General features: G+C 46.9%; 1 protein-coding gene across 3 annotated transcripts in view; it reads left to right on the plus strand.

Moving 5' to 3' along the window:
• Nucleotides 1-26,551, plus strand: part of GIGYF2 (GRB10 interacting GYF protein 2) — a 165,959-nt gene that overhangs the window by 132,873 nt on the left and 6,535 nt on the right. For all 3 annotated transcript variants that reach the window (XM_045030279.1, XM_045030280.1, XM_045030281.1), the window contains 8 exons: nt 461-619; nt 2,742-2,978; nt 3,704-3,826; nt 15,490-15,696; nt 15,851-16,056; nt 16,401-16,555; nt 25,371-25,528; nt 26,126-26,273. In XM_045030279.1, coding sequence (XP_044886214.1) covers nt 461-619; nt 2,742-2,978; nt 3,704-3,826; nt 15,490-15,696; nt 15,851-16,056; nt 16,401-16,555; nt 25,371-25,528; nt 26,126-26,273 — 1,393 coding nt within the window. The remainder of the gene's footprint in view (nt 1-460; nt 620-2,741; nt 2,979-3,703; nt 3,827-15,489; nt 15,697-15,850; nt 16,057-16,400; nt 16,556-25,370; nt 25,529-26,125; nt 26,274-26,551) is intronic.

Below are 26,551 nucleotides of genomic sequence, written 5' to 3' on the forward strand. Positions count from 1 at the left end.
TGAGGATATCCTCCAAAGAGGTTTCTACATGCTGTTGCCACTTGAAGAATAGTGATTTCTGAGCTACTTCTCTTTTCCTTAAGATCTTTATATAAGGAAGAGATTCAGATCTTGTGCACTGGAAATAGAAGAGTCTTGGTGGTTCTCTGCTCTTTTCTGCCTTCCCCCATATTGAAGCAAAATATTGTCAGATATTGACTCTTCCATTCCAACCTAGAAACAACCAAAGTTTTCATCAAAACTCACCTGTCTCGGGGATACATGTCTTACCACAATATTTGTTAATCCATGGCTTTGTATTATTGGGATTCTAGGATTTTATAATATGCTTTGTGTTAACACTAACAAAAAAAAACAAAAAGTTGGGTGCCCAGGGTTTCCCTGAGACAACTCCTGTGGCCAGACCACGTTGTGTTCTGTCTAGTGAATTGATGTATATCACTTTTGTTCCCATCTTCAGGAAGAAGCCCTGAGGCGGCAGAGAGAGCAGGAAATTGCACTAAGACGACAGCGGGAGGAAGAGGAACGACAACAACAGGAGGAAGCACTTAGAAGATTGGAAGAGAGGAGAAGAGAGGAAGAGGAAAGACGACAGCGAGAAGAGTTGCTTCGTAAACAGGTGAAAATGAGTGCAAGGGATGTACCATGCTCAGGCATGGGAGATGCTGGAACTGAGTGAACACAGAGACTTAATAGTAATAGTAATACCAGCTGAGGAGAGGATGATCCTTTCTGATCAGGATGGGAATTTGGTAGTGGAATTGCATATGGGCAGAATTAAACTGAATGAACATAGATTACATTTTCCTTTCAACCTGGTAATAAGGATGAGCAAACTTGGTGCCATGGGAAACCATCACAACTTTATTGTTGAGAAAGGGGAGTAGGTAGTAGTTCACACTCATCAGCGGAGCACCTCCTTGCACCATGCCATGTTGCAAGGGGGGTTGTCTCCATTGCCCCTTGCAGGCCATCTGTCTTTGCATGCCACACAGTTCTGGTTGAGAAATAGCTAGTTCAGACCCCTTCCAGGGTATCAAAATGTCCAAGTGTAGTTCAGAGTCCCAGATAATCAACTTATCTTCTGGGCCTGGTTCTCAGCCCTTTCCTAGCATTCCACTGCCTTTCACTGTCTCTGGTATCAAGCACTGTCCTGCCCAACATAAATCTTCCTGAGGCCGCAACTCTCCAACAAGCCTTGATGCTTTGGCCCTTCAGAGGAGCCAGCCTGCCTGTCTGTTCTCTGTAGCTTTTTCTCCAGCAGGATTCCCCCCACTGCCTTCTTTCCCCAAGGACTCCAGCAGTTTACTTCAGGAGTCTCCCTGCGCCTTACAGGTCCTATCTTTGGCTCTCATTCCCCCCCCCCCCCCCCCCAAAAAAAAAGCCTAACTTGCTCCCTGTGAGCCTCTTCCAGCCTGACTTCACTAAGCCTCTCCCAGAGAGGAAACTCCCCTTGTTCCACTCTCTCCTGGGTCTCCTCTCCTGCAGTCACAGATCTGTTCAGATAGTCCTCTCTCTGATCTTCTGCATCTTGATCAGTCATGAAGTCACTATCACACACAAGGGGCCAACCAGCTTGTGACAGAGCTATATTTGTTGAATGTTTTACTTTCCATTATACATTTGACTGTGGCTCCAGAATATGTTGTGGCCTAAGCTTTCCAGTCTGTGGTCATTAATTTAAAAAGAGGGGCAAAATGCATATAGTACTCTACCATGATAGTGTAAAATATTTACTCTGTAAGATTCAGTGTTTTGGACATTACTATAGAATACTGTATCATCCTTGACTCTTCTCCCACATTGCCTATGTTTGCCAATCTGCCTGATTCCACTCTGTCAAATCTGCACTCCTTCTTGAAAACCTCATCCATGCTCCTTCATATCCTCTTGCCTTGGCTATTGTAACTTCCTTTTTTTGTGGCCTCCTAAATTCTAGCTTTATAGATTCCATTATGTGCCAACTCCTCCTGCCAGCTCTCTCTCTCTTTTTTTTTTTTTTTGAAAACTGTCTTCATCACACCAGTCCCCAAACAACTTCATTGTCTCCACATTAGCTTCAGAATCTACTTTAAAGTCACCCACTGTTAAAATTCATAACTCCATGTCAGTGTCTTTGTTCCTCTTCCTACTCTAGCAGTTCATCTAGCAATACTTCCTTCCTTATCCTACCACATAATCTTGGGTTTGTTGGCGTAAGAGCCTTCTCTTTTGATGTTCTAGCAGTATGAAATAGCCAGATCTTATCTTTTAAGATTTAATTTCCCTCCTCCTCATTTCTAATCTGATCTGCAAACCTTGTCTCCCTTTTTTATTCTACTTTTCCTCATTTCATGGGTTGAAATCTGGCAGCAGCACTTCACTGTGAGAGCTAGTAGCAAGTAGTAGAGGTGCACAGTAATAATGTGAATAAAAATCCCAGGGAAGAGATGGGGCAGTATTTTTGGGTTTTTCCTCTGTCCTGTCTGACCTGTAGCTAGCCTTCACCTTAAGGAAAACTTCCCCTTCTAATTCAGGGTGCATTATGAAACCTTTATTTTGAAGGACAGTAGACCAAATTATTTTCTCAGCCTGAAAAGGATAAAGTTGAATACATGTGTTCTTTACGGACCACATTTGTACAATTAAATAAAAAGTTTCCATCTGTTCTGTCAGGTCTTCTAAGCATCACATGTTTCATGAAGTAATTTAGATCTTTTAAGTCCTCTTAGAGACTTTACTGTTCTTTGTATCCTGGGAAGGAAGAGGAGGCTGCCAAATGGGCACGTGAAGAAGAGGAGGCCCAGCGTCGACTAGAGGAAAACCGGTTGCACATGGAAGAAGAGGCAGCCAGACTACGGCTCGAAGAGGAAGAGCGAAAGCGCAAGGAGCTGGAACTCCAGCGCCAGAAGGAATTATTAAGACAAAGGCAGCAGCAACAGGAGGCCCTGCGCCGGTTGCAGCAGCAGCAACAGCAGCAGCAACTTGCACAGATGAAGGTAATGCTCTTCAACAAGTTAACTTCCTTTCCCACTCACCTAATACTTGCAGTTAAAACATCACCATAGTGTAGGACCAATGGAATTAGCTTGTAAGGCATCTAGTTAATTGGATTGAATCAAGAGAAAGGGAACTGAGTGCTGGAACTGTATGATGAGGAAGGAGAAGGGAAAGCAAAGAGTTGTTGGGGAGGAAGAGATGCTCGATATCTGGAGACAGATGAGAGAAACAAGTCTTTTTTTTTTTTTAATTCCCCCTTTTTGTCATTCGTAATTTGAAAAACATTTATATTGTTTGGCTTTCGGTTGTTTTAGTAGCCTCCAATGTGAGGTAAGTGAGTTTTAAATATGCTTCAAGTAAATACCATGCTGTCTTTGAGGAAAAAATTGATCAAAATGTATTATACATTGTAACTATCTTTTTATTCAGCAAATACACACATGTTTTGGTCCCCAAAGTTGTTGCCATTCTTTTTTAATAACAGTTTGTATCCTATTATGTAGTTGTTCATTGGACACAGCAGGCCCTTACACTGCCTTGCAGCTGAGGGCACATGTAACAAAAATATTACCGCACTGAAAAACTGATACCCAAAGGTCTGGTTTAAAGGTATCTTGAAGTATCTCTTCTATTCAGTGGGATCAAAAGATTTGTCCATATGTTTGCAGTTCAGTAGTGTTCACTTCTGAGAATTTGTAATTATTGTTTCCTACTTTTTTCCCAGCTCCCTTCTTCTTCAACATGGGGCCAGCAATCCAGCTCAGGAGCATGTCAGTCCCAGACCACATTGTCATTGGCAGAAATCCAAAAGCTTGAAGAAGAGCGAGAACGGCAGCTTCGAGAGGAGGTAAATTCAGTTTAAGTAGGTTTGAGGTCTGAAAGCTGGAGTAAAATTGGCTGCGTTTCTACTTAGCTGTTTATTAAGTGATTAAATATAAAAGAACAAACAGGAATAAGCAAACTTTTAAATAGGACCAAGTCATCTGAGCTGTTTTGTCTTTCAGGCGAAGAACCAGGTACTCATTTGAAACTACTGAACTAATTTAACCTGTATCCTAAACTGTATTTGAATGCAGATTTCCAGAAAGGAGGAAATATGACTTCCTTTTGTTGTGTAATCCAAGCAATATATTAGGGATATGTGTTCGGGGACATTCAGAACTTGAATAACAGGTGCATTGGTAAATTCTTGTTGACACTTAGTACTGGAACACAGAAGATCAGAGTGAGATGTATTTACAAAACTATATTAAATGAGTGTTGGGGAAATGAAATTGTAAGAGAACACAGCAAGTCTTTGTAATATAGAAAAAATGTGGGGATCGAGATGATGGACACTTTATAATGCTACTCTTTGGGTGCTTCTTGAGGGCTGTTGATCTTACATTATTCTTGTTATTGACCACCTGCAATTTTTGTCCTTTTTGGTTTTTGGCTGTTTTTCTTTTGCATATGGAAGAAGCAAATTAAAGTGATAGAATAACTCTCCTGATTGGTGGCTAGGCTGACTAGCCCCTTGATCTTCTTTGGCCTAGATTGATTTCACTTGCCATGGCTAAAGACAGCGGAGTCTTGGCAATATTATCAGCTATGCCATCTACATTAAACCCTAGGTATGATGTCTCTAAATGCCAGTTGAGGAAAAAGCTTGCTTAGCTGTGCCATAGAAGAGCATGCAACAGCTAGAAGCAAATCTTTCTGAACAGGCTGCAACTGTGTGTGGGGTACAGTACCAAAATATGGGTAGAGCTGTTGTGGATCTTACCTACAACTATTACTCTTAAAATACATCTACACAGCCTGCAGCAGCAAGCCCAGAGATGACCCATGTCTATCAATAGTGTGGGAGGGGAGGTGGCAGAGTGAGGGCAGCTGGCTTCAGTACAAGGCAATCAGCAAGTCGGGGGAGGAGGGCACATGGTCCTACATTTCCCCCCAGTCCCTCCACGTGTTGCCTGTGAGCAAGCCTCCGGGGAGGGAATGGGCTTTCAGACCCTGAGCTCCAGCCCGAGCTGCAACTTCAAAGCGCAGTCTACTCATCTATTTTTAGAGAGCTAGTATGAGCCTTGGACGTCAACCTGGATTGCGAGGCTCACTGTCATGGACTATGTAGTTATTTTTTTGTTCATTTAGACAGGCTTGGGTCCCGATGTTTATTTCTCTTTTTACAAAAGGATCTTCTTTGGGCCATAAATTCTTATCGTCCCTTCCATGTCTGATGTCCAGAAGCTCAACATAGCAGATATTTTTATTGTAGAAACAAGTTCAGAGTGTAGAACTTGTTCTTTTTCCCTGTGAGTGTCATTAAATTCCCAAGTAATGCTGATACTGATGAAATTTTGATAGTTTTCCAAATAATAAATGCTACGAGAGCTTGAAAAATCCTACACCAAAGTATGTGGATTTACATTCAGAAACTGACACAGAAGATCAGCAAAGTAGAAATTTGGAGCAGATGACAGTTCGAATGAATTGTTTCAAAACAATAGTTACTTTATTTCAAAGGGGGGAGGGTGGTTGGCTTACAGGGAATTAAAATCAACAAGGGGTGGGTTTGCATCAAGTTGAAACACACACAGCTGTCACACCGAAGCCTGGCCAGTCATGAAACTGGGTTTCAAAGCCTCTCTGATGCTCAGTGTGCCTTGATGTGCTCTTCTAATCGCCCTGGTGTCTCGCTGCTCAAAATCGGACGCCAGGCGATTTGCCTCAACCTCCCACCCCGCCATAAATATCTCCCCCTTACTCTCTCAGATATTATGGAGCATACATCAAGCAGAAATAACAGTGGGAATGTTGGTTGTGCTGAGGTCTGACCTAGCCAGCAAACAACGCCAGCGAGCTTTTAAAGGCAAATTCTACCACCATTCTACACTTGCTCAGCCTATAGTTGAACTGCTCCTTACTACTGTCCAGGCTTCATGAGCCATGGGAGCAAGGGGTAGGCTGGGGTAGGTGCGACCACGCGATGCTGCCGGCTGGGAGAGCAGCCTGAGGCAGAAGCCTCCAGCTCGCATGATATTCTAGGCAGAATCTCCATGAGACAAAACTTAGGGTATGTCTACACTACAAAATTACTCAGATTTTACAGAAGTCGATTTTTGGGAACAGATTGTATAAAGTTGAGTGCATGCATCCACACTAAGCACATTTATTCAGTGGTGTGCGTCCATAGTACCGTGGCAAGCATCGACATTCCGAGCGGTGCACTGTGGTAGCTATCCCACAGTTCCCGCAGTCCCCGCTGCCTATTGGAATTCTGGGTTGAGCTCCCAATGCCTGATGGGGCCAAAAATTTGTCGCGGGTGGTTATGGATAAATGTCATCAGTCAACCCTCCCTTCATGAAAGCAACGGCAGACAATCATTTCGCGCCCTTTTCCCTGGATTGCCCGAGCAGACGCCATAGCACGGCAAGCATGGAGCCCATTCAGCTCACCACAGCAGTTATGAGCATTGAAAACACCTCGCGCATTATCGTGCAGTTTATGCAGAACCAGAAGCTGAAAAACCAGGCGAGGCGGTGACGGCAGCATGATGACGAGAGTAATGAGGATATGGACACAGACTTCTCTCAAAAGCGCGGTCCCCAGCAATGTGGACATCGTGGTGTTAATGTGGCAGGTTCATGCTGTGGAACGCCGATTCTGGGCCCAGGAAACCAGCACAGACTGGTGGGATCGCATAGTGTTGCAGGCCTGGGATGATTCCCAGTGGCTGCGAAACTTTCACATGCCTAAAGGCACTTTCATGGAACTTTGTGACTTGCTTTCCCCTGCCCTGAAGTGCCAGAATACCAAGATGAGAGCAGCCCTCACAGTTCACAAGCGAGTGGTGATAGCCCTGTGGAAGCTTGCATCGCCAGACAGCTACCGGTCAGTTGGGAATCAATTTGGAGTGGGCAAATCTACTGTGGGGGTTGATGTCATGCAAGTAGCCAACGCCATCACTGAGCTGCTGCTATCAAAGGTAGTGACTCTGGGAAATGTGCAGGTCACAGTAAATGGCTTTGCTGCAATGGGATTCCCTAACTGGTGGGGCAATAGATGGAACCCATATCCGTATCTTGGGACCGGACCACCAAGGCAGCCAGTACGTAAACCGCAAGGGGTACTTTTCAACGGTGCTGTAAGCACTGGTGGATCACAAGGTTGCATAGGTAAAATGTAAGTACACATACAGTTTAGTCATTCAGAGGGTTTTAACTTGAGGCTTGTCTCCACTTACCGTGAATTGACGCTGTGGCGATTGATCCACTTGGGGTCGATTTTAACAGGTCTAGTGAAGACCCGCTATATCAGGGTCAGCAACCTTTCAGAAGTGGTGTGCCGAGTCTTTATTTATTCACTTTAATTTAAGGTTTTGCATGCCGGTAATACATTTTAACGTTTTTTAGAAGATCTCTCTCTGTCTATACATTATATAACTAAACTACTGTCGTATGTAAAGTAAACAAGGTTTTCAAAACGTTTAAGAAGCTTCATTTAAAATTAAATTAACATGCTGATCTTATGTTGCCGGCCTGCTCAGCCTGCTGCTGGCCTGGGGTTCCGTTCACCTAGGCCGGCAGCGGGCTGAGCGGGGCCGGGACCCCAGGGCTCAGCCTGCTGCCGGTCTGGGGTCCGGCCCTGTCCACATAGAGTGGGTACCTACTTTCTCCCTGGTTCTGGGCCATTCTCTTCCCCTGTCTCTGCACTGAGCTGAGGGTGGGAGTGCACTGAGCACAGGGCTGGGGGTGAAGGAGCAGGCTGGGGGTTGGGGTGCAGGGTCTGGCCAGGAGCTAGAATGAGGGAGGGGGCTCAGGGTTGGGGGAGGAGGTTTGGGTGAGGACCGCTTACCTGGGCAGCTCCTATTTGGTGCAGGGTGTGTGTGTGTGTGTGTGTGCGCTCGTGCGCAGGAGATCCCATTTGGTGCTCAGGGTGGGGATGTGGGGGCAGTGTAGGAGTCAGGGCAGGGTGTGTGTGAGGAGGATGCAGGAGTCAGGGCAGAAGGCTGGGGGCATGTGAGGGGGGTGCAGGAGTCAGGGCATGGGGTGTGGGGGAGCTGGGTATGTGTGGGGACTGCAGGAGTCAGGGCTGGGGGCATGTGAGGGGGTGCAGGAGTCAGGACATTGGGTGTGGGGGGCTGGGTATGTGTGGGAGGTGCCAGTCAGGGCTGGGGTCATGGGGGGGGTGCAGGGGACTAGAGTGTGAGGGGGGTGCAGGGGTCAGGGCAGGGGGATGGGCTGGGATCGGGGCGGGGGGGGGTGCTCTCAGTCCCCTGCCCTGAGCGGCTCATGGCAGGAGGCTGGAGGGATACGTCCTGATTCCACCCCCCTTCCGCAAGGGCCCGCTTCTGCCTCTTCTCCATCTCCTTTCTGGTCTGAGCAGCAAGGGCGCTGGGGCACCGCTTCCTCACAAGGGCCATCGGCGGCAGGGAGGAAGAGGAGGCGGGGCATGACGGAGCACTCTGGGGGAAGAGGCGAGGGAGGGGGAAACTTGGCTGCCAGTGGGGCCAGCCCTACAGCAGCAGCCGGCAGGACCAAGCTTGCTTCTGCCACTGCCAGAGAGAGTGATAGGCGGGGGGCAGAGAAGAGCGGGCTGGGCCGGGCAGGATTTTTAATGGCACGCTGCTGCCTGCCGGGGTCCCAGCTGTCGGCCCCGCTCAGCCCACTGCCGGGATTTGGCAGCAGGCTGAGTGGGGCCAGCGGCAGCCACAGTATGCCATTAAAAATCGACTCATGTGCTGTCGTGCTAAATCAACTGCCAATCAATCTCCTATGGACTCCAGTACTCCACCGGAACAAGAAGCATAAGGTAAGTCTGATATCGGGCTTTCCTATATGGACAGTTGGCGCACAGCAACCTGGGCTGTAAATGTATAGCACTCTAGCCTGCTACGTGCTAACTGGCTGTGTGGACGGTGCTACTGCACACTAAGTTCTGTAGTGCACTTGACTTACTGCTGTTTCTAAGGCCTTGTCTACACTACAAGACTATTTCGAATCAACTTAGTTCGAATTTGTGGATTCGACCTTATGAAGTCGAATTTGTGTATCCATACTAAATACACTAATTCGAATTTCTGAGTCCACATTCACGGGGCCAGCGTCGACTTTGGAAGCGGTGCACTGTGGGAAGCTATCCCACATTTCCCGCAGTCCCCGCTGCCCATTGGAATGCTGGGTAGAGCCCCCAATGCCTGCTGGGGGGAGAAATGTGTCGAGGGTGGTTTTGGGTAAGTGTCGTCATTGAACCGTCAATCACAACCTCCCTCCCTCCCTCCTTGAAAGCGCCTGCGGGCAATCTGTTCGTGCACTTTTCTGGTCAGTGACAGCGCGGACGCCACAGCACTGCTAGCACGGAGCCCGCTGCGATCATCGCCGTTTTCTCCTCCTCGCACTTTATCGTCCACCTCTTCCACAGTCAGCTGATGAGAAATTGGGCTACTTTTCAATGGTGCTGCAAGCACTGGGGGACCATAGGGGACGTTTTACAAACATCAACGTCGGGTGGCCGGGCAAGGTTCATGATGCGTGTGTTTTCAGGAACTGTGGGCTGCTCAGACGCCTGCAGGAAGGTAGTTTCTTCCCGGACCACGACATAACTGTTGTGGATGTGCAGATGCCTATAGTCATCCTCGGGGACCCAGCCTGCCCGCTAATGCACTTGCTCATGAAGCCCTATACAGGCGCCTGGGACAGCGACAAGGAACTCTTCAAATACCAGCGAGCAGCGTGACCTGTGACTGTTCAGTTTCTTTACAGAGAAGCTGAACCTGCCCCTGTTTCTTTACCCAGTTACTGTTGACTCTCCTCTTCGGTTACATACCCCGTTCACCCCGTTACCCCCACTTCCAGCACACATGTAAAAATAAAATACATGTCCCATTATTACTTAACAAAGGTTTCTTTATTCATGACTTTTCGTGAAAGGGTTGAAACTGGGACGCAGGCTGTGCTGGGTAGGTGTGCGGTGATGTAAAGACCGCCTCTAAACTCAAGGAATGACAGGCTCCTGCTCCTAGAGCGGTCCGCAGTGCCGGAATGCTTCTTTCAACGGAGCCTGCCATCCCTCTTTATGGAATTCTGTGTGCGGGCGGATATGTGACCTTGTGGTGGAGGAGGACGGATACAGATTCCTCAACTGCGTGACTCTGCGGTCCAGGGCAAGGACCGCTGTATAAGATCTGTAACCGCCCTCCCCCGCTGCAAAGTCACATCTCCCCCGCCCACACAGATCCTGGAAACCACCTCCAAAAACCGACCAGGGTGCCTACTGACTGCACCGTGTGTGTGACCCGCTGCTGATCCTGCCCCCGTGTCTGTACCCTGGGAAAGGTGACTGTCCTATGCAATTAACCACCCCCTTCCCCACACCCCCCATTCAAACACAGTCTTCTTTGAAAAAACATAACGGAAACAGTAATTAACAGCAAAGCATTTTTATTAATTAAGTAGACAGTTAGGGGATGGGACTGGGATTGGGACTACTGTGAGTCTGGAAGTGAAGGACTTCGGCAAATGTAGGGTATGAGAGCTTTTAGGTACTTGAGCACTGTGCTGTGGTGCAGTGACAGTATTCACGTCCCCGGCCGCCCCTCCTCCTGATTATTTTCGGTGAGGGGGGTATGGGACTGTGTGGCAGGGGAGTGCGGTTGCAGATACACTGCAGGGTGTCTCTGTCCTCCTGCGGTCCTGCAGAACATCCACAGGGCGCCCGAGCATGTCCGTTTGCTCCCTCACTAGTCCAAGCATTGTTTCAGTCGCCTGCTTGTCTTCCTCACGCCACCTCTCCTCCCGTTCGCTGTGTGAGCGCTGGCACAGAGAGACGGTCTCCCTCCACTGGCTCTGCTGGTCCGCCTCTGCTAGGTAGCAGCCCATACGTTCCTCAAACATCTTGTCCCTTGTCTTTTTCTTTCGCCGCCTAATCTTTGCCAGCCTCTGCGAGGGGGATGCTGTGGCAGGTCTGGAGACAGAGGAAGCTGTGAGATGGGAAACAGGGAGTGAGTTCCTTGCAAAGATACATTTTTGCGAACAATTAACTGAGTCTAGGCTGTCTCTGTGAATTCTGGGTTGAGACCCCTGTGCCTGCTGGGGCAGAAATCATTTTCGCGGTGGATTCTGGGTAAATGTCGCCAGTCATTCCTTCCTCCGGGAAAGCAACGGCAGACAATCATTTCAAGCCCGTTTTCCCAGAATTGCCCTGGCATACGCCATAGCGTGGCAACCATGGACACTGTTTTGCCTTTTGTGTATGTCACCGTATGTGTACTAGATGCCGCTGACAGAGGCGGGCCAGCAGCGCTACACAGCAGCATGCTTTTGCTTTTGCATGACAGCAGAGATGGTTACCAGCCATATTGTACCATCTACCATACCATAAATTGGTAATAAGATGGTAATAAGATGGGCTTGGTTACCTGTCCTTTTGCACTGCCCCATTTGGTGCTGTCATAAGTGCCCCTGGCCGAGCAGCCAGGGGCGCAAAAGCAAAAATTGGGAATGACTCCCTGAGTCAATCCCTCCTTTTTGGTATCTAAAAATAGAATCAGTCCTGCCTAGATTATGGGCAAGTGTACTAGAGAACCACTGTATCATAGAACCAGAGAGCACAGCTGCTCTGTGTCCGATCCTGCATAAATTATGAGCCGTATGCTATTCACAGGGGGTGCTCCTGCAACAACACCACCTGTTCATTCCGTTCTTGCCCCAGCCTTCCTGGGCTACCATACCATTGTCCCCCCACTTGTGTGATGAAGTAATAAAGAATGCAGGAATAAGACACACTGACTTGTTTGTGAGAAATGAGTGGAAGGAAGCCTCCAGCTGCAATGATAGTCCAGGCAGGACATTAAGGAGTGTGGATGAAGGAGCCCATCATCCCTCTGCTAGTCCAGGGGCAATTGAATCTTTTATTTACAATGAAGGGTGGGGGCTGATGGAGCTCAGCCCCCTGTTGCAATGATGAGGACAGTTACCAGCCATATTGCACCATCTGCCATCAAAAATTAGGGACAGGCGCCCTTGATCGACCTTACTGATGCTAGTCGGCATGGTTACCAGCCCTTTTGCACTGCCCCATGTGCCAATAGGCTGATGATGAGGACGGATTTCCATCTTTTTGTACCATCAGCCATCCATAGCGTGGGGGGAGCAAGGATGTTGGTGTTGAGTGCTGCACCATCGCGTCTATCTGCAGCATTTAGTAAAGATAGGGTGACATGTAAAAGAGTTAACAGAGGATTGTTTTCACTTCTGGTGGTGGGTGGGGTGTGTGCGCAAATTGCCGAACTATGCCCTGACCCACCGCAGACACTGTGTTTGACCCTAGAAGCATTTGGAGCTCATCCAAGAATGCAAATACTTTTCGGAGACAGCAGGAACTGTGGGATACCTTGCGTCCTCATTCCCCCCTCCCTCCATGAGCGTCCATTATATTCTTTGGCTTTCCGTTACGCTCGTCACGCAGCTGCGTGCTGAGTCTGTGCTATGCCGTCTGTCCGTAGATTTTTAAAAAATACTTTGGACCAGGCGTAAAATTACAGTAATTACCCTAATTAGATGCAGGAGTCTCCGAGCGAGATCACCCTGAGGAGGGTCACTGAAGGAGATAGAGAGCGCATGCTGCGTGAAAGCTAGCATGAACCAGGGCCCGATGCAGCCGTGCTCGGGGAGGCAGTGCTCCCTGAGTACCTCATGAAAGCCTTGCGCGGAAAACTGTGCTACCACGGAGCACCCAATAAGGCAGCTCTCCCCAGGAACCTCCTGCTGATGCTTTTCGATTAACGCAAGGAGAGCTTCGTGGAGATCTCCAAGGATGATTTCTGTTCTATCCCCATATCTAGAGAGACCTCCTTTTCACACAGTTAAGATTCCTGTTATATTAAGAATAAAAGTTAACATGGTTAAAGCACTTACCGACTGCTCCTTCAGGGTCCGGGTTAATGGCCGGGGAGGGTTGTTGGGGGATCTCCGTGACGGTGATGAATAGATCCTGGCTGTCGGGGAAACCAGCGTTGTAAGCGCTCTCGCCTGCCTCGTCCTCCACAAACCCTTCCTCATCTTCCCCGTCCGCGAACATCACCGAGGAACTGGCCATCGACACTGTCCCATCGTCAGAGTCCACGGTCACTGGTGGGGCAGTGGTGGCAGGCTCCGTAGCGTCCGTTTGCCGCTTTGATTTTTTGGTAGCCTTGTCTGGGGTCCTTGATTTTCACGCGGCGCTGCGTTGCATCCCGCCTGTATCCTCTGTCTCTCATGGCTTTGGAGACCTTCTCGTAGGTCTTCGCATTCCCTGTTTTGGAGCGCAGCTCCGAAAGCACAGACTCCTCGCCCCACACACCGATCAGATCGAAGAGTTCCCAGTCAGTCTATGCTGGGTCCCTCTTTCTATTCACAGATAACATGAACTCCTCTGCTGGAGAGCTCTGCATCGTTGCAGGTGCTGCGGAGCTCGCCCCGATGTCCAGCCAGGACGTCAGATTCAAAGTGCCCAGACAGGAAAATGAATTCAAATTTTCCCGGGTCATTTCCTGTGTGGCTGCTCAGAGCATCGAAGCTTGGACTGCTGTCCAGAGCGTCAACAGAGTGGTGCACTGTGGGATAGCTCCCGGAGCTACTAAGTTCAATTTGCATCCACACCTAGCCTAATTCGAGCTAGCCATGTCGAATTTAGCGTTACTCCACCTGTCGGGGTGGAGTACCAAATTCGAACTAAAGAGCCCTCTAGTTCGAATTAAATGGCTTCCTGGTGTGGACGGTTGAGCGGTTAGTTCGAATTAACGCTGCTAAATTCGAATTAAAGTCCTAGTGTAGACCAGGCCTGAGAGTAGTAGGTCAAAGTGCATTACGGAACTTTTAGTGCATGATAGCACAGTCCATGCAGACAGTGCATGACCGGCTAGAACACTAGATTTACAACCAGCTTGCCATGCAGTAACTCCATATAGACAAGTCCACAGTTTCTTAAATGTTTACCTTTTAGATTTTATCTAGTAATAAAATTATACCTATGATACTGTATCAAATAAACTGATCTCTATTACAATTTATAGGCATAAAGCATATAACATAGCTTCCTCTTTACTTGTTTTGTCTATTTCACAGCTTAGCAAGTTAGCCATTGTAGTTACTCATCCTGTGTGAAACACAGAAACAATCTATCTCTGCTGTTCTCAATCAGGGGTCCAAAGCCCCCTGGGGTGGCCTCAAGCAGGTTTCAGGGGGTCTGCCAAGTAGGGTCGGCATTAGACTCCCTGGGGCCCAGGACAGAAAGCCGAAGCCCCTCTGCCCTGAGCACCACCACCACCCGGGGCCAAAACCTGAGCAGCTTAGTTTCACAGGGCTCCCTGTGGTGTGGGGTCCTGGGCAACTGCCCTGCTTGCTACCCCCTAATGCCGGCCCTGGCTTTTATATGTAGAAAAACAATTGTGGCACAGGTGGGCCGTGGAGTTTTTACAGCATGTTACGGGGGCTCAGAAAGAAAAAGGTTGAGAACTCCGTATCTATCTGACGTGCTTTAAAGGCTGAGGCCTACATTGTGACAAAGATTCTGGCTTGTGTGTGGATGTATATAACATTACTTTTGTTAATAAGTGCCAAATTTTCTGTATCATCACTGCAGTAGTATTACTTTAAAGATTCAGTATTTTTACTGTTACTCTTTTATAATATTTGACATTCTTAGATATATCTTTGGATCATTTTACCCTCCAAAAGCAAAGCCCCATTATTTCTTAACTCTGGGAAAGAAAATTATTTGCCTTCAACTATTGTATTCAACCACATTTACCCTTCTATTTTCATAACAGGAAGATTTTTGTGGTCTTTAACTTTTTGTTCAAAAAGGGGAATTTTGATTAGGGTGACCAGACAGCAAGTGTGAAAAATCGTGACGGGGGTGGGGGGGTAGTAGGAGCCTATATAAGAAAAAGACCCAAAAATCGGGACTTCCTCTATAAAATTGGGACATCTGGTCACCCTAATTTTGATATTTGCCGTAAACCATATTTAATCAGGGGTTATGAGTAGATTATGCATTAAAGTGGCTTAATGGCTCAGAAATATGGGAAGCAAAGTTCTGTTTTAACTTAAAGAAACAGATAAAATGCTACCATCCTAAAATTTTAATTATTTTTTTTAAAAAGCAAGAAAAATGAAAAATGGTGATGTCAGTTTAATTTTCACACTCTGCTTCCTGGTCATGTGCAATAGCAGCATAGCAGGGGGGGGGCGCGTGAGTATGGTTTCCAGAGTTTAGAGCAGCAAGAAATGGAGGGACTGACTGCCTGGGTCATAATGTTGAGGTAGATTTAGTCACTGTCATGGGCTAATGACACTTTCCATTCAGTAGTCATAATTAAACATACTTTTCTTATAGAAACCAATAGAGAAGTTTAAAGGCATAAAAACAGTGCTGCCCATGTCGACAAAAAAACAAACTGAAATCCGTAAGGATCTGCAAACCAGGATCCCCAGTAGTTATCTTCAGAGAGTCAAAACAGGCATGTTGTTTCTTTTTGTATGCAACAGCAAAGACGTCAGCAGCGTGAACTGATGAAAGCCCTCCAGCAGCAGCAGCAGCAACAGCAGCAACAAAAAATGTCAGGTTGGGGTAATGTCACCAAGCCAACAGGCGCTACCAAATCTCTCTTGGAAATACAGCAGGAAGAGGCGAGGCAGATGCAGAAGCAACAGCAGCAGCAGCAACAGCAGCCGAACAGAGTCCGCAGTACTACGGTGCATATCTTATTTACCTAACCAGTACATGGAGAATTGTTACTTGCATTGTTCCCCTCTCATCACACTCCATTTCGGTTTTCTGAGACATTGATGCTGTTCCTCCCGATCTGATGCTAATAACCAGGGTGTCGTTTCTGTTTTGTTTCAACAGCATTCTAACCTGCACAGCAGCATTGGGAATTCAGTGTGGGGCTCTTTAAACACTAATCCCACCAGCCAGTGGGCATCTGATCTAGTCACCAGCATCTGGAGCAATTCTGACACTAAAAACTCAAATATGGGGTTCTGGGATGATGCAGTGAAGGAAGTGGGGCCTCGTAACTCAACCAATAAAAACAAGAGCAATGCCAGCCTCAGGTAGGAATCAGGGGAGGAGTTTGTTTTTGGCAAAGGACTGCCAGTCTTGCACTGATCTTTTAACCAACTATAGCTTCATCACCTCTGGTTCTTGAAAATTCTGTACCGCTGTCTTAAAATAGTGTTTAGCAACAAACAGCTTATAGGCCATCCACAGAGTCCCAATTTCTTTGATTTTTTTTTCACATCCACTAGGAAAATAAGTTGATTCTTAAACGTTACTGGCCCTCTGTAAATCCATGGGCTTTTGTAGGCTGTGTAATGTAACTTAGATAATATTGTCTAAGTAAATAGATGGCTGTTTCAGGCATAGTATGTGATATTTACAATTTCTTTGTGTTAAGTAAATCTATAGGAATTACGAGCAGACAGAACAAGAAGGTGGAAGAAGAAGAGAAGCTGCTGAAGTTGTTCCAAGGGGTTAATAAAGCCCAGGATGGATTCACTCAGTGGTGTGAACAGATGCTACGTGCACTCAACACAGCGAACAACTTGGATGGTAAGAAGTGGGAAAGAATGAATGTTATACTTTGTAACAGTATATGAAGAACAACATCACATTTGCACACATGGAATTCTGTGGATAGTGACTGCATTTTTACCAAGGTGCTATTTGGCTCATTCAGCAAGAGGGCATAATTAGCTGTGAAGTGGCCTTGCTATAAACCGCACTGCATTGTCTTCCCTCTTCGGGTGAAATATTGCAGGTAGAATGGAATTGGGACTAATTCCAGACTCTCCCACTCTCACCCATACAGATGGTTCCTTTTGGATGGAGGTGGCAGGTCACAGATGAATGAGAATTTAGCCTAGTTCTAAATACATGCAATATAATGAACATTGTAACTGTCTCTCTAAAGCATTTTTGGGATACAGTTTGAATGAACTATGTATGCTCTGCTCTGATGCTTCAGTCAATAAAATTGAATTGATTGCGGCATAAGAGCAGAGGATGGTTTATGGTCCATTTGAGCTGGGGGTTCACTGAGCTTCTGATATTAACTGCTGCAAAATCAGTTAAATTAGGCACTGCGAGTCATGAGGCAATGGTTCATTTGCCCTTGGTTGTACACCTACTTGCACATCACAGTGGGGTGAGAGGGGCCTGTCTCCCTTTCTGTAGGTAAAATAGTAGAATATCTTCAACACTATGTTCTTCGAGTGCTTGCTCATGTCCATTCCACATTAGGCGTGCGTGTGCTGCATGCACTGTTGATGGAGATTTTTCCCTCAGTGGTATCTGTCGGGCCAGCACTTGTGCCCTCTGGTGCTGCATGCTTATGCGCCAATATAAGGGGCACTGCCAGCCACACACCCTCTCAGTTCCTTCTTACCACCTGTGATGGTTGCTGGAACATCTCCTCTTGTTTCAGCAAGGTGTTTTCAATGTTTTCTTCTCTTTAGCTTAGTTTATTAGTCTTAGTATAGATAGTATTAGTGTAAACAGTACTAGTATAGAAAGTTAGTCCTCCTTTAATGTAGAGGGGCTCCCTTGGACCCTGGGCTCAGGCATGCCCCGATCCCTGGGCTTCAAACCTTGTGCCTCCTGTGGCAAGCCTATGCTGGTGAGAGACCCACACTCCAGTTGTCTGAAGTGTCTGGGAGAGGCTCAGGTACAAGAGCACTGTCAGATCTGTCAGGACTTTAAGCTTGGTATGAAGAAAGAGAAGCGAGACTGAGGGCTATCCTAATGGAAGTTGCTCTTAGACCAGCATTAGAGCCAACCCACTCGGATTCAGCACCAAGAATTTTCACTTCAGTGTGACGCGCCCCTCCAGCACCACACGTTTCTCAGCACCATTCTCCATCTCTGGTGGTGAGGAAAAAGACGAGAGAGGACACTCCCCAGTGCTGAAGAAAGGCAAACATGGGGAAAGCAGTAGAGTGCACCTGCGTAGGGCCACTCCTCCACCCCCAGACCCATGGTGGCACAGTTGACTCTGCCCTGAGGGCCCTTGAGTTCAGTGCAGGACCGCCTGCTGATGCCAGGAAGTCATTGTGGCTCCAGTGTGATCACAGTGCCTTCTACCTTGGAGGCCTTTGCAGCTGCTAGAGACTTCTCTCTCCTGATATCACCAACACTGATGGGACAACCACTGGCTCCAATGAACAGGAGAGAACATGGTGCTCCGAGCTCTTTCCCAGCACCTGGGCCCTAGGTACCTTCCAGAGGCAAGCCGGCCCTTCTTTCTTATGCAAGGTCATCCCTGGTCTGGCAATGGTTCCCAGACCCTCAGCACCAAAAGGTCACCTCAGGAGGACTCATTTTTGGAGTCTGCAGTGGAGCCCTATGCCCATCCCAAGAGCTGCAGCCGGTACCCATTCTGCATTCCATTAGACCTGGGTATGGGTCACCCACTGGCACCTGGTCAGGAGGATAGTGGCCAATACAGTGGACATTCTGGAACCCCTGAAGGATTCCCTCAGTACTGGGACCATCGTCCACCAGTCCTACTTGGTTGCATCTTAGAGGTGGGCTCCTGCACCGCTCCATTCGCCACCATACCCTGACTCCAGTACCGAGCCCAGTACTGACACACAAGATGTGGGCCCAATGGAGGTAATAGGGGCAGAAGACGAGGTGGAACTCTCTCTCTGGTACAGGTCTCTTCCTCCTCCTCCTCCCCAGATGAGTCCACTTTGAAGCCAAGTGGCTCGCTGCATAAAGCTCTATGGGCTGAAGGAGTCAAAGGCTGCCCTCAAGTCCCTGGGCCTCTATGCTCCAGCTCTTTCGAGGAAGCATTTCAGGCCTCACCAACCGGCTCGCTTCTCGGTGCCACTGCCACGATGGAACCTGTTCAGGAGAAGGAGAAAGGGTTCCAATTGTTGTCAACCGCTTCCATCCACCGCAACCTCACTACCGGGATCTCAGGGAGACTCCAGAAGCCCCAAATAGAACTTTTGAAGGTGTTCTGAGGGCACTATGCCAGTTTCCCTCATCGGATCCTGTCCCCTTGTTGTTTTCAGACTGGCTTTCCCACTTCGGCCTGGTGTAGTTTTTCATCGTATTGGACTGCTGGGTTCTAAGTACAGTGGTGGACTGTTATACCCTTCTGTTTTCCTCCACCCTTCCCTCCCATCCTTGTTCCTTTCCAGGGACGCTTCTTACAAGCAACTTCTAGCCCAAGAGGTGCAAACCCTCCTACGGGTGGGGGCTGTGGAGGAGATACCTTTAGAATTTGAGAGGAGAAGGAGTTTTATTCTCAATGTTTCCTAATCCCAAAGGGCCAGGATGGTCTTCGTCGCATCCTGGACCCACGCCACCTCAACTTATCTCAAGGAATTGAGATTCCACATGGTCTCTCTGGCCTCCATCATTTCCTCCCTGGATCCAGGGGACTGGTACGCCGCCCTTGACTTGAAGGATGCCTGTTTTCACATTTCCATCTTCCAAGGCCACAGAAGATTCCTCAGCATTATAGTAAACCAGACCCGTTACCAATTCACCACCATCACCTTTGTTCTTTCTGCAGCCCCCCTGGGTTTTTACGGAATGCATGACGGTGGTTGCAGCCTTCCTCAGAAGGCAAGGAGTCTAATTCTACCTACCTAGACAACTAACTGACTGAAGGGCCATTCATGTGCTCAAGTAAAGACCAGCATCAGCCTGGTCCAAGCCACCTTCCAAGCGTTGGGTCTGTTGATAAACAAGTCGACTCATCCCAGTACAGAGAATAGATTTTATCGGGGCAGTACTAGACTTGACCCACGCCAGCGCCTTCCTTCCAGAGGCCCATTTCCAGACAATGTCAGATCTGGCATACCCCGTCACAACAGCCTGGGGTTGCCTCAAACTTGTGAAACACGCGGCTGCATGCACTTACTTGGTACGGCATGCAAGGCTGCATCTCCAACCCCTGCAGACATGGTTTGCTTCAGTGCATTCACCAAACAGACAACACTTGGACTGGATGCTTACTGTTCCAGCCCAATCTTCATCTCCCTTGACTGGTGGAAGGACCCTCAGTCAGCAACGGCAGGTGTTCCCTTTGTCATCCCCCAGCCATCAGTGTCCCTTGATTCAGTCATTTCTGATCTATGATGGGGAGCCCACCTCAATTGCCTCGGGACACAGGGCCTGTGGTCCCAGGAAGAGGTTTCCCTACACATAAACATCAGGGAGCTCAAAATGGTATGCTTAGCTTGCCAAATGTTTCTTCCACAGATCATGGGTAAATTAATAAAAGTATTTACCGACAACACAGCAGCCATCAACAAGCCGAGAGGAGCGTGCTTTTCGGCCTTTGTCAGGAGGCTATCTTTTTATAGGACTTCTGCTTGAAGAGCTCCACCTCAAGGCTTCCCATCTTCCAGGAGCCCAGAACGCCCTGGCAGATCACCTCAGTAGATCTTTCACCTCTCACCACAAGCGGTGCCTTCACCCAGAGGTCACCAGGTTCATCTTCCAAAGGTGGGAGTCTTTGAAGTCCTGGCCCTTACATCAGAACCATTGTACACAGTGTTCTTGAAGGGCAAGGTTCAGCTGTGGCCACAACCAGCCTTCCTTCCAAGGGTGGTTTCGCAGTTTCATAGCAACCAAGCCATTTTCCTGCCAGTTTCTTCCCAAAACTGCACAGGAATTTGGAAGAGTGGTGGATTCATTCATTGGATGACAATGCAGGCAGAAGCCCAGCAGCAGAGTGGGGGCTATCCAGTTTATTGCACTGAGTGTTGCATGTATGATTACCTGCCCTGTGGGCGGGTGGCGTATGTGTGCAGTCGGTGCAAGGAGCTCCTGGCCCTCAGAGACCATGTATGGACTTTGGAGGCCAGGGTGGCGGAACTGGAGGAGCTACGAGAGGCAGAGAGGTATGTTGATGAGGCTTTCCGGGACACTGTAGAATTGTTCCACCTCCGCTCAGACAGCCCCTGTGCTGTTGAGGAGGAAGAACGGCCCAGGGAAGCAGAGCAGTCAATGGGAGCAGAGGGAAACCTTCCCGTAGTTGGGACCCTCCTTCCAGATGGTGCTGGGGTTGCCTCTTGCACTGAGGTTACCTCTCCGGGGGAGGGAACTCCAGTTTCTAGGAAACGGCAGGTGTTAGTAATGGGAGATTCGATTATTAGAAACGTAGATAGCTGGGTTTGTGATGACCGGGAGAACCGTATGGTGACTTGCCTGCCTGGTGCGAAGGTTGCGGATCTCTCGAGGCATCTAGACAGACTTATGTGTAGTGCTGGGGAGGAGCCGGTGGTCGTGGTACATGTAGGTACCAATGACATAGGGAAGGGTAGGAGAGATGTCCTGGAAGCCAAATTTAGGCTGCTAGGGAAGAGACTGAAATCCAGGACCTCTATGGTGGCATTCTCAGAAATGCTCCCAGTTCCATGCGCAGGGTCAGGTAGGCAGGCAGAGCTTCAGAGTCTCAATGCGTGGATGAGACGATGGTGTAGAGAGGAGGGGTTCACGTTCATTAGGAACTGGGGAAACTTCTGGGATGGGGGGAGCCTATACAGGAGAGATGGGCTCCACCTAAACCAAAGTGGAACCAGACTGTTGGCACTAAACATTAAAAAGGTTGTAGAGCAGTTTTTAAACTAGGAGATGGGGGAAAGCCGACTGCTGCAGAGGAGCATGTGGATCGGACACAGACTTCTCTTAGAGGAGAGTCTGATGATAGAGAATCTCCAGGTTATAGTCAGGAGCAGAAGACGGAAGAGGATAATGTAAGGGCCGGATCAGATGATAAACAGTCACATAAAAAAGAATCTGGCACATCAGAAAAGGGCAGACAGATAAACAGGGACAAGTTTTTAAAGTGCTTGTACACAAATGCTAGAAGTCTAAATAATAAGATGGGTGAACTAGAGTGCCTTGTGATAAAGGAGGATATTGATATAATAGGCATCACAGAAACCTGGTGGACTGAGAGCAATCAATGGGACACAATCATTCTGGGGTACAAAATATATCGGAAGGACAGAACAGGTCGTGCAGGGGTATAGGAGTGGCACTATATGTGAAAGAAAATGTAGATTCAAATGAAGTAAAAATCTTAAGCGAATCCACATGTTCCATAGAATCTCTATGGATAGAAATTTCATGCTCTAGTAAAAATATAACATTAGGGATCTATTATCGACCACCTGACCAGGACAGTAATAATGATGATGAAATGCTAAGGGAAATTAGAGAGGCTATCAAAATTAAGAACCCAATAATAGTAGGGGATTTCAATTATCCCCATATTGACTGGGAACATTTCACTTCAGGATGAAATGCAGAGATAAAATTTCTTGATACTGTAAATGACTGCTTCATGGAGCAGCTGGTACGGGAACCCTCAAGGGGAGAGGCAGCTCTAGATTTAATCCTGAGTGGAGCGCAGGAGCTGGTCCAAGAGGTAACTATAGCAGGACCGCTTGGAAATAGTGACCATAATACAATAGCATTCAACATCCCTGTGGTGGGAAGAACACCTCAACAGCCCAACAGTGTGGCATTTAATTTCAAAAGGGGGAACTATACAAAAATGAGGGGGTTAGTTAAACAAAAGTTAAAAGGTACAGTGACTAAAGTGAAATCCCTGCAAGCTGCATGGGCCCTTTTTAAAGACACCATAATAGATGCCCAACTTCAATGTATACCCCAAATTAAGAAACACAGTAAAAACTAAAAAAGAGCCACCGTGGCTTAACAACCATGTAAAAGAAGCAGTGAGAGATAAAAAGACTTCCTTTAAAAAGTGGAAGTCAAATCCTAGTGAGGCAAATAGAAAGGAGCACAAACACTGCCAACTTAAGTGCAAGAGTATAATAAGAAAAGCCAAAGAGGAGTTTGAAGAACGGCTAGCCAAAAACTCCAAAGGTAATAACAAAATGTTTAAGTACATCAGAAGCAGGAAGCCTGCTAAACAACCAGTGGGGCCCCTTGATGATCAAAATACAAAAGGAGCACTTAAAGATGATAAAGTCATTGCGGAGAAACTAAATGGATTCTTTGCTTCAGTCTTCACGGCTGAGGATGTTAGGGAGATTCCCAAACCTGAGCTGGCTTTTGTAGGTGACAAATCTGAGGAACTGTCACAGATTAAAGTGTCACTAGAGGAGGTTTTGGAATTAATTGATAAACTCAACATTAACAAGTCACCGGGACCAGATGGCATTCACCCAAGAGTTCTGAAAGAACTCAAATGTGAAATTGCAGAACTATTAACTAAGGTTTGTAACCTGTCCTTTAAATCGGCTTCGGTACCCAATGACTGGAAGTTAGCTAATGTAACGCCAATATTTAAAAAGGGCTCTAGAGGTGATCCTGGCAATTACAGACCGGTAAGTCTAACGTCGGTACCGGGCAAATTAGTTGAAACAATAGTTGAGAATAAAATTCAGACACACAGAAAAACATAAACTGTTGAGCAATAGTCAACATGGTTTCTGTAAAGGGAAATCATGTCTTACTAATCTATTAGAGTTCTTTGAAGGGGTCAACAAACATGTGGACAAGGGGGATCCGGTGGACATAGTGTACTTAGATTTCCAGAAAGCCTTTGACAAGGTCCCTCACCAAAGGCTCTTATGTAAATTAAGCTGTCATGGGATAAAAGGGAAGGTCCTTTCATGGATTGAGAACTGGTTAAAAGACAGGGAACAAAGGGTAGGAATTAATGGTAAATTCTCAGAATGGAGAGGGGTAACTAGTGGTGATCCCCAAGGGTCAGTCCTAGGACCAGTCCTATTCCATTTATTCATAAATGATCTGGAGAAAGGGGTAAACAGTGAGGTGGCAAAGTTTGCAGATGATACTAAACTACTCAAGATAGTTAAGATCAAAGCCAGATTGTGAAGAACTTCAAAAAGATCTCACAAAACTAAGTGATTGGGCAACAAAATGGCAAATGAAATTTAATGTGGATAAATGTAAAGTAATGCACATTGGAAAAAATAACCCCAACTATACATACAATATGATGGGGGCTAATTTAGCTACAACGAGTCAGGAAAAAGATCTTGGAGTCATCGTGGATAGTTCTCTGAAGATGTCCACGCAGTGTGCAGAGGCGGTCAAAAAAGCAAACAGGATGTTAGGAATCATTAAAAAGGGGATAGAGAATAAGACTCAGAATATATTATTGCCCTTATATAAATCCATGGTACGCCCACATCTTGAATACTGTGTACAGATGTGGTCTCCTCACCTCAAAAAAGCTATTCTAGCACTAGAAAAGGTTCAGAAAAGGGCAACTAAAATGATTAGGGGTTTGGAGAGGGTCCCATACGAGGAAAGATTAAAGAGGCTAGGACTCTTCAGCTTGGAAAAGAGAAGACTAAGGGGGGATATGATAGAGGTAAATAAAATCATGAGTGATGTTGAGAAAGTGGATAAGGAAAAGTTATTTACTTATTCCCATAATACAAGAACTAGGGGTCACCAAATGAAATTAATAGGCAGCAGGTTTAAAACAAATAAAAGGAAGTTCTTCTTCACACAGCGCACAGTCAACTTGTGGAACTCCTCTCCTGAGGAAGTTGTGAAGCCTAGGACTATAACAATGTTTAAAAGGGAACTGGATAAATTCATGGTGGCTAAGTCCATAAATGGCTATTAGCCAGGATGGGTAAGAATGGTGTCCCTAGCCTCTGTTTGGCAGAGGATGGAGATGGATGGCAGGAGAGAGATCACTTGATCATTGCCTGTTAGGTTCACTCCCTCTGGGGCACCTGGCATTGGCCACTGTCGGTAGACAGATACTGGGCTAGATGGACCTTTGGTCTGACCCGGTACAGCCGTTCTTATGTTCTTATGGATGTCAGGCATGCCCTAGCCCTCTACATTGAGAGGACTAAGCTGTTCTGTAGATCTACGCAACTCTTCGTGGCTATAGCAGAGAGGATGAAAGGCCTGCTGGTTTCAGCCCAGAGAATCTCATCCTGGATAGTATCCTGCATTCAGGTGTACTACGAGGAGGTGGACCCACTCTCTGTCAGAGTTAGCTGGTGAGAAGGAACTGAGAGGATGTGGGACTGGCCCCTTATACCAGCACATAAGCGCACGACACCAGAGGCACTAGAGCCAGCCCAACGTATACCACCAAGGGAAAAATCTTATGGGTGTGTGTGCGGTATGCACCGTTGCCAAAAGTGAAATGGATATGAGCGACATATCTTGAAGAACAACTGTTACGGAAAGGTTAGTAACAGTTTTTTGCTGGGGCTATATTATGGGGAATTTAACAGGAGAGGCTGTTTACAATGGTTGCGAGTTTGACAAAGAAAATTGAATAAAGAATACAAAGTTTGTTTGCTTTTTGCACGCACACACTCGTGCATCAACACACGTCTCTCTCATGGTCCATCTTCTTCCCCTCGTATTGCAGTTCCCACGTTTGTTTCTTTCCTGAAGGAAGTGGAGTCTCCATACGAGGTCCATGATTACATCAGAGCCTACCTTGGAGATACCCCCGAGGCCAAGGAATTTGCCAAGCAGTTTCTAGAGCGCCGTGCCAAACAAAAAGCCAGTCAGCAGCAGCAGCAGGTACATATTTTCTTGACCTTTGCTTTGGAGGAGGATCTTGAAGTACATTGATAGTATTTCTGGAGAGGGTAGCAAAGGTTTAGTGACAGTCTGCATCTCTGTATATAGCTCTTTGTGGTGAAGGGAGTAGATTATCTAGAATGGGGGGAGGAAACATATTTCGGGTATTACTGTGGAATTGTACAGAATCTATCTGAGCTCTTGTGTAAATAACTTTATAGGGAGATAATTTTATGGTGCAGGATTAGTTTTAGGAAAAAGGTAAATTTATTGGATACATTAATGAATATTCTACTATCCATGTCATATGGAAAGTGACTTAGGGTGACCAGATGTCCCGATATTTAGGCATTTGTCCCACATCCCGACCAGAGTTTGGTCGGGATGTAATTTGTCCCGATATTTCGCAGCACTCGTTTTTGGTTTTGGTTTTTTTGCGCTCCGCTGGCGACACCCCCCCCAGCACTCCCACCCCAATGTGTCCGGATATTTTCTTCCTCTCATCTGGTCACCCTAAAGTGACTTGATGTCATCTGTGTACTTCCAGTGAACAGGCAACATTTAATTCTAACTTGTAATCTAGAATTTTTGTTCCAGGATTCAGTGTGGGGGATGAACCATAGCGCACTGCATTCCGTCTTTCAGACCAATCAGAGCAACAACCAGCAATCCAACTTTGAAGCTGTGCAGAGTAGCAAGAAAAAGAAGAAACAGAAAATGGTTCGAGCAGATCCCAGTTTGTTAGGTGAGTTTTGGTACTTGAAAACTAGGCTTTTCCTCTAAGTGGCTTATTTGGGATAGAGGCCATAATTTCTGTTCCATCTCCAAAGTCCTTTTTGGGTCTTTCAGAAGTCCTAGACATTCATACATTAAATATATGCAAGAAAGATGGAGGAAGCTCCTTTAGAGTAATCTGTATTTTAAAATTATTTATAACAAATTCATTGCATTTTTGAAGGCTGCTTTGAGACTGCCAGTCCAATACTCCTATCACTGCCACAGGTGATGCAGGGCATATGGTGT

Source organism: Mauremys mutica, chromosome 9, assembly GCF_020497125.1.
Source record: "Mauremys mutica isolate MM-2020 ecotype Southern chromosome 9, ASM2049712v1, whole genome shotgun sequence".
In the NCBI taxonomy this organism is placed as follows: Eukaryota; Metazoa; Chordata; order Testudines; family Geoemydidae; genus Mauremys; species Mauremys mutica.